Genomic DNA, 16,429 nt, shown 5'->3' with positions numbered 1-16,429 from the left:
ACGCTTAGCATTAATCACACATTTTTTCCTCTCTGCTGTAGTATTTGCTACAATGTGTTCATGTGACAATCCACCTATACTGCTCGATAAAATGCCTTAAAACAGTGCGGTAAAATTGGCCCCATCCATGAAGGTAGCAGCAACCCATTACTTCTTTTCATATATTTGTTTTCGTAAATTTCTTTGCCACTTATTTGTTGATAGAAACTGATTTTTACATTGATATACATAATATGTAAATATGTGAGGCAGTCTTTGATTAATAGTTTCATTTTTCATTAATAGGTCATACCCAGTGAACTAGGATCCTGATTTTATGGGATTTTAGAGAAATGGTACAAGGGTAGTCTTAGTGTCTTGGATTTGAACCCAAACTATAAAGGACACTTGCTATCGCACCAAGGTTCGACCTCAAATTGTTGTCAAAAAACGACTAGTAGTTTAGCATTTGTTCGGGTCTAAAATTAATATGGCTCTGCAGTTGAAGTGGGTCCAAATGAGATGCAACTTATTATCATGCCTAGCAATGGGCTAGTTTCTCTCAGATTTTTGTACTTATTTCTCCACATTCTTTATTTCTAGCTTAACTGTGCACTACTTCATATTTACAAGTTATCTTTGCTTTGTTTCCATATTATGCTATCTAGTTTGACATTGTTTCAACTATTAATGTGACTTTGAAAATTCAAGGCACAAGCATTGGCCATGGAACTACTGCATTACCTTTGGAAGAATATCTAGTGGAATCATGAGTTACTTGCTTTTATTATGTAAGTATCAAACCATCAGTTTATTCAAAAATGGATGATTAAAGCTTGTTGTTCCTGTCATATCAATATTCCACTCTTTAAGTTTTCGAATCAGGCTATGACTATGTACTTGTTAGAGATATCCTTCAAATGTACTTTATTTATGTTCTCTATCAATTAAGTCTGTTTTTAAAATCAAACAAATAATCTCATCATATAATTGTATCTTTTGCTTGCTTGTGTAAAATCTCTTTTGTAGATCCTTTTGATCAACTCTTAAGGTCGAGGTGTTTAGAGTTTCCAATGAACTAAATGCATTGAGTTTACTACAGAAGTCACAATTGATCAAGAAAATTTCTTAAATATTGCAATTTCTGGTTGTTAGCTAATTCGATTAGATGCCTTGTTTTGTTTCCCCCTTTGTTGCTATACCATCACAAAGAACCTCACTACCTGTTTATTTGTTTTGCTACGCAGGATCTTCTAACTCCATTATGGTTTTAAATGCCACTTTGAAGCTTAGAGGAGTTCACTTGAGGAAGATGGCACAGCAACTAATGCAAACTGTATGGGGAGGAGATGTTAGGTATGCAGATTCTCTTATTGTTAGTAGGAATGTCAAGTTCTCAAGGGGCTTATGTTAGTGTAGCCATCATAATGTTGAAAGAGGAAATGCATCTTCTGCATTTGATACATGTGATTTACCTTATTTTCTACAATTTAGAACCCAATTGAAGCTCTTGCAATCCTTATCATGGGGAAACATAAAATTAATACACAATAATGCTTAGAATTTCTATTAATACTCTCAGAAATCCGAATAATGGGAAACAAATTTCAAATTTTCTTAATAAAAGTAAAATCTAGGCTAAACTGCACCTTTTGTCCCTATTACCTAATATTTGGTCCAAGTTCAATTTTTTCCCTGAAATTTAATAGGTTGCACTTAGTTCTTGAAAATTTTAAAGTGACAGTGTTGATGTGGCACATTAAAAGTCAGTGTGGCCTTTATAGCAAATTGATAGAAGAAAAAATTGATACCTTTAAATATATTGAGGACAAAATTGTAACTTTTAAATTTTAGGAATGTCAATCAGGCTTGGGGCCAAAATTTTGGGACAAAAGCCTGAAATCTACCTTATATACATAGTATTTATAATTTGGTTTTGGGTAAAACCTGCACTAGTGGCACTTCCTAGGCATATAAGCCCTTAAAAAAGCTCGAGTGGATTCCTTTCTAGTATGGTTCATCTTTGGATTATACATATGGGGCTTTTTACTGGAAAACATGAGGAAATGAAAATATTCATGATTTAAGGTGTAAATCCTGTCTGGTTTAGCTTTTGGAGTGGTTGAAAAGTGATTTAAGGGGAGGGGGGGGGGGGTTAAAACTCTTTTAGCTGAAATTGCCAAACATTTGGAAATTCTGTAAACAGCTTTAAGGAGATCCTTAAAGCTGAAATTTGGAGCTTTTAGGAAAAAGCTCTACAATTTACTGTTTATACTTTATAAATCCAAAAAAAGCTCCAAATTCACTGTTCATACTTTATAAATCCAGAATTTTAAAGCACTATTCATTGTAACTTTCCAATCACTCAAAATGCTAAAGAGCTTTTTAGTTAAAGCTCTATATGGCAAAAGTTGTACTACTAAAGCTCTATAGTTGAAGCTCTTCTTCTTACAGTTATGCCAAACAGGCACATAATATGTATAGTTTCTGCTCTGATCATGAATAAGCTACTCTTTAATCATCTAACGAGAACTAATTTTTGCAACTACTAACATTCTAGATGCCTTTCCTCAATAAGGCGTGTTTCCACAAAACATGGGGCCTGTAACCATATGGTTTTAATCCAAGCTATCTTCTAAGTAAATTACTCCTGTACTGGGATCAAGAAGTTTTATCAGTACCAACCATAGAATTCAATTGATAATTCTATTTAATACAGAGCTCTTATTTAGCTAGTTCAATTGTTGTTATAAAACAGATGGTAAATTCATAAATTGTATTAAAAGAAAAGCCTTAGATTTTGTTAGTTTTGGTATGATTCTTCTACATATTTAACACTTCAGGGAAAAACTTAATCCTTCACATGCTTTTTGCAGTTAATCAGTTAGAGAAAATTAATTCCTCCTCTTCCAAAGCCACCGTTTCAACATGAATTTGATTAGATTATTCAATGACGCTCTTTTCATCTTATATGCTTCAAAACTTAGAGATATTCAATTGAAGGTTCTGCTGCAGATGTCTGCAGATGTGATTTAGATACCCTTTATAGTTTCTGTTTATCTCTCAAGTCCTTGGATTCCAGCTTAAGCTGGACCAAAAGACTTTTTGCATCAATGTTCAGCTGGAACTTCCTCCACAGTGGACAAACTAGAGTCTCCACACTTCCCAGCACCTAAAATCTTGCCACATTACCTTATATTCATTTCTTTATCAATACAGCAACCTCCAACACGTGAACAATTGTGATATAGAATATTTTACTATTGCCAGATCAATCATCAGCATACTACCATCTTAAGTCTTGATTCTTAAATGAATCTGCAATCTTTTGCAACCTGTTTGAGAGACCTTTCCAGTAATCTAAATTTAACATTATCACTTTGCTTTGAAAAAAAGGAAAACAAAAAATTGTCTTATAATCACAGCCAGTGTGCTACTTGAGTGCTGAGACTACAAGATTTTCGATATGCAAATGTTACGTGCGTACCTGTCATTAGGTCTAATAATTGGATACCTCTACTGAAGATCATTCAGAAATTAGACTAATACTCATTACTTTTTACAGAAAGCATGGGAAAGAATTACAGGACTGCTCTGCTTAGCTAGGCTGAAAATCAGCCCAACTTAGCTATAATGATAAGAAAATTCCTATTTATATATTTATTTTGCTCCCTATTAAAGATGTAATTTTATTACTATAATATTAAGAGAAAACAGAGACACCACTATATAAAATAAAAAAAACTGAGATGAAATATTTTGAATGATATAGAATATATCTCTTTATGGATCAGCCAGTACCTTGCTAATAATTGTTTGAGCATTAAATTTCCTCTCTTTACTTTGGTCTGCTGTATTTATGTGACTGATACCATATTTAAAATCACAATTTGAACAAACTGACATTTTCACAACATGATTTCTTTTTGGTATTGCATAGATTAATTATAAGTAAAGCTGGCAAGCATTGAAGCTCAAGTTATTGCAGCTTAGGACCTGTTGATTAATTTAAATCACTAATTTAATTTCACTTATCCAGCTTCTTTTGAAGAAAATCTACAATGTTCAAGCTCACTGGGCCTAAGCTCATCCAATCACATCTCTGGTATACAATTAAACGATATTGACAGGAAAGATAAGGTTTTCTTTTCTGTTTTTATCTCTAACCACAAAAGAAACAATAGAGTAACATTAAAAATAATTTATGAAATAGCAATCATAGAAAAGAACTCTACTTCTTTGTTATTTTAGTAAGTATAACATTATAAAGTGCAATTACACGTACTAAGAAGTAAGAAGTGCTGGTTGAAATATCTTTTGTTAGCCTTCCTTTCAGCGACACTTGAACTTCCACTGTCATTACTTGATAAAGATTAGCAAGAAATTTATTGTGGTTTATCTTTTTAAGGTGACTAGCTTAAAAGGCATGCCTTTCTCATATGAGATCCTAGTCACATTTTAGTATTATAGTATATGATTGAACTATGAAATCTTTGTACTAATATATTTGCTCAAGTGTACCAGTATTTGTGGAATATTATTTAATATCTGCTCCTCCCTACTTGTCAAATACAAAAACAACTATAATTTTGACAAGAGACAGGTGGCTTCCAATATCAAAGGAAGGAATTCTGAGTTTGAAACATGTTGATAATAAATTTTTTATTTTTTATTTTATTTTAAAGAAGGGTTAATTATAGAAATCCACCCTAAACTATGGGGTACTTGCACTTTGCACCCCAAACCACGAAAACTTGTAATCACCATCCCAAGTGAGACAAATATTGTAAATAGCATTCCCACCGTTTGTTTAGATGTTATCTTTTTACAGTCACGTGCTTTGCACATGACCATCGATTGGACAAAAGAGAAAAATGTCCTCCCACAATGAAATTTAATTAAGTGCCCTTCTTTCTTATTGCCTCCCTCTCCCCAATCTAAAATATTTCTGAAATCCTAAATAAAATGTTGTCCTAAAAACACCACACTTATATCAATCCACACAGTGGTGAAAGAAAATCCGGAAGTATTGGGGATTGACACTGATGTAAATGGCTGTCACAACCTCATGATGTTAGTTATTGACAATAATTCATGAGCTGTCTCTAAAATTCGCTTGAAATACATTATTAGTGGGGCTTATTTCTAGTGTCCCTTTTGTAACTTGGTAATTAATTCAGTAAACCAGGTCCCTTCAAAAGAATGTTTTTCCCCTCAATTTGATTGTTGCCCCAATGCAAAATTGTACGGTCCACTAGCTAACAGTTATCTCATATCCCATGATAGGGTCATCTCATAAAAAAGATGGGACAATTCTGCAAATGACTTTTGTTTTTGGAAACATAACTGCAGATGCAATTTTGAAAACCATTTTATTTGCCCCTCCCTCTTATCCACAGTTGTGAGCGTGGTGTTTCTGTGAGAAAATATTCTAGGTTTCAGAATGGAGAGGGAGGAGGCAATTAGAAGGGGAATTTGAGTAAATTTCATTATGGGAGGCCATTTTTAACACTTACTTAGTTCATGCTCATGTGTTTTGCACAAAACTGTTAAAGTTAACCTCCAAATGGATGGTGGGGTGTTATATGTAGGATTTGTCACAATTGGGGTAGTGATTGCAAGTTTTCATAGTTTGGGGTGCAAAATGCAAGTGCTCCCATAGTTTAAGGGGGATCTCTATAAATTAAACCCGAAAAGAATAACTACAAGTTAGTCACTTCTATGAATTCCTCTCCTTATTGATTGGCAGCAGGCCATTTCATTTTATGGAATAACTGCTCCACTGCAGTGGAAAAGTGGGAAGAAGCTCAGAAAGAAAAGTATAAATGGGAAGGAATGTGTCTCTACATTATTACTTTAGAAAGTAATGGCTGACGTGTGGTTCCAATTGAATTTGGATTGAGATGTCCTCATTTCATCCTTTCTTAATCTTGACTCAATTTGTCACAATTTGGTTCAAGATGTTACATCTAATCTTGACTCTGCTTATTATCTTTTAATATTGTGCAAATGTTGTTTTGTCCCATTCTTGTACATGTACATCAGTTGATTGATTAGGCCAATTTTTTAGATAACAAGCCTTTAGTGTAAGATCCATTAGCGCCACTTCATATCTTACATAGTACCACATTTGGAACAATCTTAAACCTACAAGCAATAAGATTCAATGTGATGAAACTGAATGTTCTGAATCCATTAAGTACTGACCTTAACTGATAAACCTATAATGGATATTCATTTTATTTTCTAAGAAAGTGTCAAACAAAAAGGTCTTCAAATTGTGAAAACATCCATATAAGTTATTAGGGTTCATATTACCTATCAAAAAAAAGCTATTTGGGTTCATATAAGTGTTGGCAAATCCTAGTGCCTAAACATATAAAAATTGGGTTGTACAATAGAATAGTATTAGGGTTGAGTCTGGAACAAAATCTGCTAAAAAAATGATGAGGTTATGATATACTCAAAGATGATGAATTGGTGATTTTTTGCCCATATCTTTTACACCATGGCAAAAAATTTATTAATACTTGTTTCATTCGAAATTAGACATCCATGGTTTCAAAATGGACACAAATTTGATGCAATTTGAAATTGAAATAAGTGAATATGGCCATATGAGGTTGGCATAATTGTGCTGTCTCTGAGAGTTCTCTTGACAGGAACTGCAGCAGACAGTAAATTGACTTTGAAGGCCTGATGTGATGATATAACCTTATGATTCTTATATAAAACCAACCCTTGTTCCACAAATTGAGAGGAGAGAGATTGCTGTATCAATATTACTCTAACAACAAATCTTCTTGAGCCTAAACAGTTAGAAAACTCTCTCCTTGAGTGTGCTCCGTGTGAGTTCCTCCTAGAGTTTCTTTTGCAAAACCATAAAAGTTGTTACCCTTCCCATGAGTTCATTGGTGTGCTCCCTTCAAAAAGTTCTTTGGAATACTGGAGTTCCAATGGTTGTGGACAAGTTTGTTTGTAAAGAAAGTTCTATAAAAGAATTCTAGAGTTCTGAAGAGAGGCAAATGAATCATTTGCTGAGCTTACATTTCCTACGGGGTTGGGTACCACCGAAGTGGTTTTTCCTTTGAGAAGTTCTTAAAAGTTTTTTACTTCATCACTAAATCCCTGTGTGCTTTTACTGCTTTTATTATTATTTTTAATATGTTAATTCATTAATCTGCTGCTTAAGTTTTGGGGGTTTAAATCAGATTTTTCAATTGATACACGTAGTTAGGAATAAATTTTGGAGTGTGACCCTTGACTACGTTGTTAATGGATAAGTCACAATATCTTAGTGTTTCCCCTTACCTCATAGGAAACTAACTGGCTTTTACAGCCTCAATTAGGAGTAGTGATGAGTCCAGTGGGGAGGATACACAAGACCATGGCAACTCATCTTAAGAATATTCTGATGATGAGCATGACTTGAAGAAATCTATAATAAGCTTTTTAAGGAATGTACTAAGTTCAAAAAAATATCAAAGAAATCCCTTTAAAAACCTAATAAGTTTGAGCATGAGAATGGGGATTTAGGGGTTAAACTTGATTAAGCCAACAAGTTTAAGGGAGAGAATGCATTTCTTTTGCAGAAAGTTGAAAAGTTTCTTGGGTGAGAAACTTGACTTAGCTCTGACAAGAGTGGCTTAGGTTACACAGAAAAGGGATCTATCTGCTTTCTCATCTACTTCATAGTCCCTTTGACGCAGGACAACCAGAACAAAATTAAAACAACAGAAAAATAAATGGATATGACCTAGGAGTCAACACCTAGGCTTGGCTTGGAGTCAGCACCAAGTGGGAAAACCACTAGGAGTCAGCACTTAAGGTAGACCTGGAGTCAGCACTAGACCAAAGAAAGACCAAACGGCCATTTTTTTTTTCATTCATCAAATTATCAACTATCCCCTCAAGGAGTATAATAAGTTGCTTATAAAGGATTGCTAAACCCTAGTTCTATTCGGTTAGGAAACTCTAATTGCCTTATTACAAAAATAACCTTACTTCCAAATTAAAATACTAATAGCCTAATAAATTACTAGGACCTAAAACATAAAAAATATAATTGACTTGCAAATATAAATAATACTAAATAATAATTTTCTTGTGTCTCTCACACCATTCTCCTCTGGTTGGAGAAAACTCGACCTCGAGTTCTAAAACATTGAAGGATTAAGATGCTAACAAGTAACACTTGCTTCAAGTCTGGAATCACTTTAGGGAGCACAGAGAAAAGAAAAATCTTGAATTCCACCATGTCAAACTCTTCTGGAATAACAAAACAAATGTGTGGAGTCAATACAATCTTATCTTGAACCATTGGAAGTACTATGTTATCCACTTTCTCCACTTTAGTAAACTGTTTGTCTTCATGCACCATGGAAGTTGCTTATAAAGGATTAACTATTCTCTCAAGGAGTACAATAAGTTGCTTATAAAGGATTGCTAAACCCTAGTTCTAATTGACTAGGAAACTCTAATTGTCTTATTACAAAAATAACCTTGCTTTCAAATTAAAATACTAATAGCCTAATAAATAATACAATTGACTTAAAACATAAATAATACTAAATAATAATCTTCTTGCGTCTCTCGTATCACCCTTTCTTGCACCAAAGGAATTATAATTTTGTTCTCCTAACTGCTACAAGTAACATGGAGGGTGACAAAGTTAGTCAAGCCCTTGAGAATAATGGCAATAAGCCCACAGCTAGTATGAAAAGCTCAAAGTTCCAACTCTAGGCCTCCTCTTAGGAAACAAAACATATATAAGTTTGTTCCTTTTTGTCAACGTTGTGGTATTGTTGGTCACACTCGATTGAATGCTTTGTGTTTAGATCTCAAAGACAAGAACCTTATTGCCTATCCTTAAAACAGTGAACAGAGTCTAGAAAATCAAGTCAAGGCAACAAAATTGAGACCCCAAGATTGAATGGCCAAAAATTTTGAATATTAGAAATTCTAATGTGAGTGTGGGTAATGTTTGCAAAACAAAATGTCACATAAGGAAAACTTGTTGTGGTAGAATTCCAACTCATTTTGATGACCCTTGAGAAACATAGTCTTATTACGAATAGTTTTCAAGGGTCATGCACTAGAGCTTGAGCCCTGGTTCTTTTTCTAGTGCTATTACAAATATTTTTTAAGTTTGATATTTTGCATGAAAGTCAATAGAAAGTAAACAGATGATGCCATCGAATGCTTATCACTTCTAAATTATTTTATTGCGATATTTTAGTTGCAGATATGGCTATGGCCACTATGTTTTCACAAGACTAGTGGTATTGCTATGGCCACTTTCTGAATTTAACCAATCAAGTTACTTTAATATACCTTTCCTTCCGCATATAAATCACCACTAAGCACCCACTACATATAATCAACATTCCACGGCAATTTCTTCATGCTCACAGCTATGGGCCAAAAACTCTTCCCCTACTTCACTATTCCCTTCTGTTTAATGTTGTTTTTGTCTCCTCTCATCCTTCCTCTTGTTTCCAGCCAACTTAATTACAATTTCTATGATTATTCATGCCCCCGCTTGTCAAACATGGTTAGGTACTTTGTTTGGTCAGCTCTAAAAAACGACACCAGGATTGCTGCATCCCTACTTCGGCTACACTTTCACGATTGTTTTGTAAATGTAAGTGTTCTTTAAAATGTTATCTCTAGCCTTTTCTCACACACACGCGCGTGCACACATATATATATTAGTAAACATTCAAAAAAGAGAAACTTAACAAAATGTATATTGCCCACTTAATAGTTTTCTCATGCATCCTTTATGTTGCAAATAATTGAGGTATTCTGCTCAGTGTGTCAGACATGAGATGAAAATAAGTATGGCAACTATGGTTATGGGATGTGTTACACGTAATAGCACCCCCAACAGGACTGTTCAACATAGTACAAATTTTTATTTACTCTACTTACCAAAAAAAAATTTATTTACTTTATAGTCTTAATCCCTTCTGATTCTATCTATTTTCTTTTACTGGGAAATTTTAATGAGTGGAACCCTCATGTCAAACATTCTTGATTGTGTACATCAACTATGACTTCTATTGAGCAGTTAAATTACTTTTTATGAGAGTGTGATTGCTTGGCGTAGGGCTGTGATGGCTCGGTGCTTCTTGATGACTCAAAAGATGGGAGTGAGAAGAATGCCTTTCCCAATCGCCAATCACTTAGAGGTTTTGAAGTCATCGACAATATAAAGGCTGATGTTGAAAGATTTTGCCCATCAACTGTTTCTTGTGCCGATATATTGACTCTTGCAGCAAGTGAAGCTGTTTATCAGGTATTTACAACACCTTAAATATAACTGTTAGCAGTTGTGGTTTTAGGAATATTTTTCAAGGTGGTTATTATTAACCAAAATTTAATAAAAAGAGAACTTTATATATTAACCAAAAAACACACACAGTTCGACAATTTTCTTATAGGAATTTTCTTATTTTGAAATATGCAATAGTCTTATTATTAATGTTGCAGTCGCATCTCTTTCAAAAATTTAGTTAGATAAAAAATTTATTGAGATTTCTCTTTTTGTAAGGACCTAGTATATTGTTAAAGGGGCCAAAATTTAAAGATAAAGTTTGGCTACAAACTTAGTTGTAGCCTAAGACTACAACTCTCACTAAAAAAATTAACGTGACTATATATTTTGAAAATTTAACGGTTAAATTGCATGTTTTTTATGTTCTTAAGACACATGTCAAATTTTATGTCAATCGGATGTTATTTATTATTTGATCTCTAAACTTAAATTTTTATGTAATTTTAGAATACAAAAACTCAAAATTTAAAGATTTAATTGATAACATAACTATTGATTATTGATTTTCTTGAAATTTTGTAAATATGGAGAATATAAGAAAAAAAAATATAATTCAATCGTGAATTTTCACAATTCACATAAATATATATATATATATATATATATGTATATATATATATATGTATATATATATATATATATATTAAGTAGAGTTATAGTTTTAGTCTACAATCAAGTTTGTTGTCAAATTTTGTCCAAAAATTAATTATGTTAGACCTAAAAATTTTTAGGGTGGTTACAAATATTTTTTAAGGATAATAAAATTATAAATTTTTAAAATTTATATATAATAATTAATTATTTTGCCAGGGTGGTCAACATGTGGAGCCCGCCAAGATAACTATGAAATCCAGTTCCTTATTTTGCAGATTGTTGTATTTCTATTCTCTTTTTCTTTCAACTTTTTGATTAGGTTGGAGGACCTAATTGGCGTGTTCCATTAGGCCGACGAGATGGAACAACAGCAAATGAGATGGATGCTAATACTCAATTACCATCACCTGTGGAGCCTCTACAGAACATCACTGCCAAGTTCATATCAAAGGGTCTTGACTTGAAGGATCTTGTAGTCCTCTCAGGTTCTTGTTCTTTACCATATCTTGATTTGGGCTGACTAAAAAAAGTACACTAGGAAGTATTCATCAAAAAAGGGCCGGAAAATTACTCTAGGAAGTGACTGGTCTACATTCCCATGCTTGACTTAAGGTGTTTTATAGAAGGAACTGGTAGGAAACAATATCTTCTTATCAAATTTCCAATGAAAAGCCATACTTCAGGCTGGTAGAACCACTAGGAAAGATGGACCTGTCAACATAAATATATACTTTAACGTAAATCATATTATCTATTTGACACGATAAGTGTTATTTTAAATTCTAAGAAAAAATTATTGGGCTGATTTTCTAATGCCATAAAAAGAAAGTGGACTGATTGAATTTTCATGCATGGGATATTCCAAGCACTCAAGCACACCCTATGGTCCTTACTAAATGTTCTTAACATAAAGAGCTTTACTACTGCTTCTATCTATTTTAGGAGGACACACCATAGGCTTTGCCCAATGCTTTACCTTCAAGGGGAGACTCTTTGACTTCAAAGGCTCTGGCAAACCTGATCCTTCTCTGGACCCTTCGAGCCTCTCGAATTTGCAAAGCAAATGCCCCAATAGAGATGCATCAAATAGAAACCTTGCTCCTCTTGACTCCAGTACTGACAGGTTTGATAATGCGTATTATACAAACCTCAAGAGCAACACCGGGCTTCTTGAATCTGATCAAGCATTAATGGGGGATCCACAAACTGCTGCAATGGTTAACTTTTATAGTACTATGAATCAATATTACTTTTATAATGACTTTTCAGCATCGATGGTAAAGCTTGGTAATGTTGGGGTGCTCACAGGGCAAAATGGTCAAATTAGGAAGAAATGTGGGGCTGTGAATTAAGTTAGTGTTTGTAATGTTAGTTACTGTATGGAACTTCTTTACTATGATTAAGGTTGCAATAAAGGTCATCGGCTTATAAGATATTTTAATCTTCTTACATCTTCTGAGTGCTAATATAGATGATATTGCCAAGAGTCTTGAGCTCACTTGGTACTTCCTAGTCTTGCTAACGAAAACATCTATTTGGTTTAAAACTAATCCAAGTGTTGAAAACAAAAAAACCTAATCGAAGTGCCATACAGCCTTCTGATACTAATTTCTAAGTGGAATTACATTTGAATAATTATGTAATCTTGTAGAGCAGTCACAGGTGAAAGATTTTGATACTCATATCAAATGTATCCTATTGCAGTCAGAATCAAATTACAAGATTGGCAAGAATAAGTGCAGTAATGTGTGGATGTGCCTATTTATAGCTATATATATATATATATATGATGCTGCATGACTACAATAAACCCCAATCATATGGTTGTGTTCTAATGTTTGATGATCTAAAATATCTTCTCATGACCTAATTCAGCAAGACATACAGTTTGCATATGCATTAAAACATTCATCATCCTCATCCTAACTCTGATATACATTACAGACCAAAAAAAAAAAAAAAACAAGTAAAGTTATTGGGGTCAACTCCCCTTATATACACTGATTAAAAGTTGCACATTAGAAACCATCTCTCTTGAATCTCACTTTTTTTGTACTAATCAACAGTTCAACACTATCTTTTCCATTTCCTCTTTTCTTAACTTCATTCATCTTGACACACACATCTAGATGGTACTCATCTAATGAAAAATTTGGTTTACGGCTAATAATTTGTAGATCGTAGTGTGGCCAATGAGCTCTAGCTCAACTGGCACCATAAGGATGAGGTCTTAGATTCAAGATCCATTGGATGCGTGTGTAACTTATCAATCAAAGAAAAATTTGATCGAGCATGACTCCCACTCAACTTAGTCCAAACCCTCATGACCCTTAAAAGAGCATTTACAATTTTTTTATGTGCTAAAAGACAAAGTTTACAAGACTTGGTGCGTTCATGACTTTAAAAATTCAACCATTATGGTTTATTGGCTACATGAACATGCTTAAGGAGCAGTTAAAAGTAATTGCCTTTTGTATGCAAAGTTGCAAAATAGTCATGGTAATGGCCCACTAAAGATCAAGCCTGACATCAGGGACTGAACATTTTCTGTACAGCACTCACCACTGTAACATATTTTATCACTCTCTTCTTTCTAGTTTCAACTGGCATGAAGAAGGGAAAAGTTTGTAGTTGAGAGAGAAGACCACGCTCAAATGCACTAATAAGATTCAAAAAAGAAGCCGACAAGGAGTGCTTGGATTCAAAAAAAAGAATATAAAGAAAAGCTGGTAGATGCCTGACTAAAACTTTTTACAGCAGCCACATTGAGATTTCTGTCCTAGTCTCACAAAACAACTTTTATCACTCCTTCCTCCTCCTTTTTCTATATTTGGATCTGCCAAAATTATTCCATATCATGAACTATCATATTCATCTTCAACATGATCACTTAGAGCCATTAATGAAGCTTGTCTATTATTTCAAAAAAAAAAAAAAAAAAAGGTGATCAATTTGAGCCATTCATTCAAAAAATAAAACCCATTTAGAGGACATATTCTCTGATTCCAGATCAGATTCTCTACCGACCCTTGACTTCTATGCGGTATTGCATAATTGACACCTTTGGCTTTGAATCATTTAAAATTCAATTCTCTTCAATCCAGTAATTGAAGTTTTTTTTGGCTTACTTCAAGGTAATGTTTTCAAATATACTAGTGGTAGGGGAAGTTATCGGTTTTCTTGAGGTGAGTTTTGTTTTCATACTACATGCTAGTGGTCAGATTGGAACTTTTTCCACTACTTGTTTATCTATTATGGTGATGATATATTCTGCAACTTTTTCCGCTACTTGTTTATTCTTATATAAACCTACTACTATTAGTCACTTTTATTTTCTAAGGTTTAGGGATACAACTTTCGTGTCATAAATTTTGCCACAATTCTAATGTGGCTAATTATGAGTGGTAGGTCAATGTAAAAGATTATCTACAACATTTAGAGTGAACCACACCAACAACTTCAGACAAAATGTATGGTTGTAAAAGAACTGTTATTTTCCACTACTCATAACTTACCACTTCAACAAGTTGTAAAACTAGGCAACTAGTTATGTCCCTCCATTTATTCATTCGTAATGGGCTAACTCACCTAGCAATGATGCATGCCAAAAGTAGACCTGACAAAATTGGACCAAGACCTGCTAACTTGCTTAAACCCAAAGGAAAAATATACATAGGGTAGGATTTTTTTGGAACCATGAAAAAATGGGTCGACCCTTTTTAACACATCAAATTTTTTTTTTTTTTTTCCTTCAAACTTTTCACTCTCTAGCTCAAGTTATCTCTCTTTCCTCTTCTCACTTTCTTTTTTAACAGATGGGTGCTCTTTTTTGGTGGAAAAAAATACAATTGGATTTTAAAGTTCTCTTTTATGGCATGTAATCTATTAAGCATTCCATCAATCGTTGTTGCTTTTGAATCATCTTTTAGTATTAGGGGTAAAAAATTTACTCTCTATAGATTGTCTTTTACCAGAAATTGTAGAAGCTTTGATTTGCGCTCGAAATTATATCCATGAATTTGAAGATAATATTTAATTCATTTATAAAATAGTCATAGTTAAAAATATATATATATATTTAAAAAATTAGTTTTTTATTGACCCATTTATATTGTATACTAAAATTATATTAAATTTTGTATTGGAGATGAAAAACTAGTAAAGGATTATTTTTAAGTATTTGGGGATATAGGCTTTTTTTAAGAACTTGAATGAAACTTGTCACTTCAATTTCAAGAGACGATATTCAAAAACGGCTATTTCTTAAAATTACTTTCAAACATTGTTATTTTGCTAAATATTGTTTTTATAGTATTATTCTTCAAAATTAATGGTCCAATAAGATATTGATATAAATCTTAATCAAAAATCATAAAATTGATATGTCTTAGAAATGAGTTTCAAAGGTAATTGTTTCCATCGTGTACTTGAAGAAGAGAAGAGCTAGCTCAGTGTATAAAGCCTTTTGTTTTACACTCTGCAATGAAGAGCAATGCTAGAATATTATCAGTGGGAGCATCAATTTTGGCTAATTCTTTTTGCTGGATCAAAAGGGATGCTAACTTTGTAGCTACTGCAGTCATGGAGGCTTGGGAAAGAGATGTATCTCTTTTGCTCCATCAATGAAAATTTTGAATTTATTAAAAATAAAATAAAACATGTTCTCTTCTTGTTTTTGATCCTTCAGTGGAATATTTATCCATAAAAAATAAGTATAGTCATTTTGTGTGAGGAATTGAAAAGTTAGTTTTTTAGAAAACAATAATCAATATGACAGATTGCTTGGATAGTTGAAATCATCTATCAAGACATTGTATTTTTAACAAATATATAATGAAAAATATCAAAAATTAGATGATATAAAAAATGTTCATAACTGCTCTTTACATCTTTAGAAGATTTTGGTCTCTCACTCTTTCTTATTGTTCAACTTAACATACAACTGTAAAACATGTTGAGAAGGAAGGATAGCCTTCATTGAGGTGGTGGAAAAGTAAGAGAATGAAAAGAGGGGTACGTGGTCCAATTGGCTTAAAGTTTTAACATAATTTTTTTAACTTTTTGCTATTAGAATTAGAATAATGTTTAAACTTTTTGTCCTTCAATAAGTTAGACCTATCCAGCACCTAAAAAAACAACTTTAAGTGAATGATGATCAGCCCCATAGTGGTGGTAAGCAGCCTAGGCACACGCACCATACGCTGCATAGAAAAATCCATTTCCCATTAGTAATTGGGATAAAAAAAAAATTTTAAAATTAGAAAGTTTATTGACACAAAAATTTTACGCTTGGTTGATATAACAAATTATTAACAAATTATTAATAATAAGTTCAGATAAAAACAAGTAAATTCAACCGAGCCAATTGTTAATAGTAAGTTCAGATAAACACAAGTAACAATTTGCTATCGGCCCATCTTTGAAAAAAAAAAAATGTTGCAATTTTTTTTTGTGTACTCAGCATTCTTGAGGAAGAAACTAGATGGAAATCAAGAATACAATGTTTTTAGAGAGTTC

General features: G+C 33.1%; 1 protein-coding gene and 1 long non-coding RNA gene across 2 annotated transcripts; both read left to right on the top strand.

The window, feature by feature from the left end:
- LOC126706723 (uncharacterized) lies at positions 1 to 1,459 on the top strand. The gene is made up of 3 exons (XR_007648698.1): positions 1 to 133; positions 691 to 770; positions 1,227 to 1,459. It is a non-coding gene; the product is annotated as an uncharacterized LOC126706723 (long non-coding RNA).
- A 7,888-nt stretch (positions 1,460 to 9,347) lies between these two features.
- Positions 9,348 to 12,347, top strand: LOC126706361 (peroxidase 10-like). Its single transcript, XM_050405780.1, has 4 exons — positions 9,348 to 9,622; positions 10,091 to 10,279; positions 11,232 to 11,397; positions 11,855 to 12,347. The coding sequence occupies exons 1-4, from the start codon at positions 9,383 to 9,385 to the stop codon at positions 12,262 to 12,264; spliced, it is 1,005 nt and encodes a 334-aa protein (XP_050261737.1). The 5' UTR covers positions 9,348 to 9,382; the 3' UTR covers positions 12,265 to 12,347.
- Positions 12,348 to 16,429: the final 4,082 nt, after the last annotated feature.

This window comes from Quercus robur, chromosome 11, assembly GCF_932294415.1.
Source record: "Quercus robur chromosome 11, dhQueRobu3.1, whole genome shotgun sequence".
Classification (NCBI taxonomy): domain Eukaryota; kingdom Viridiplantae; phylum Streptophyta; class Magnoliopsida; order Fagales; family Fagaceae; genus Quercus; species Quercus robur.
This window is presented reverse-complemented; position numbering and strand designations above follow the sequence as displayed.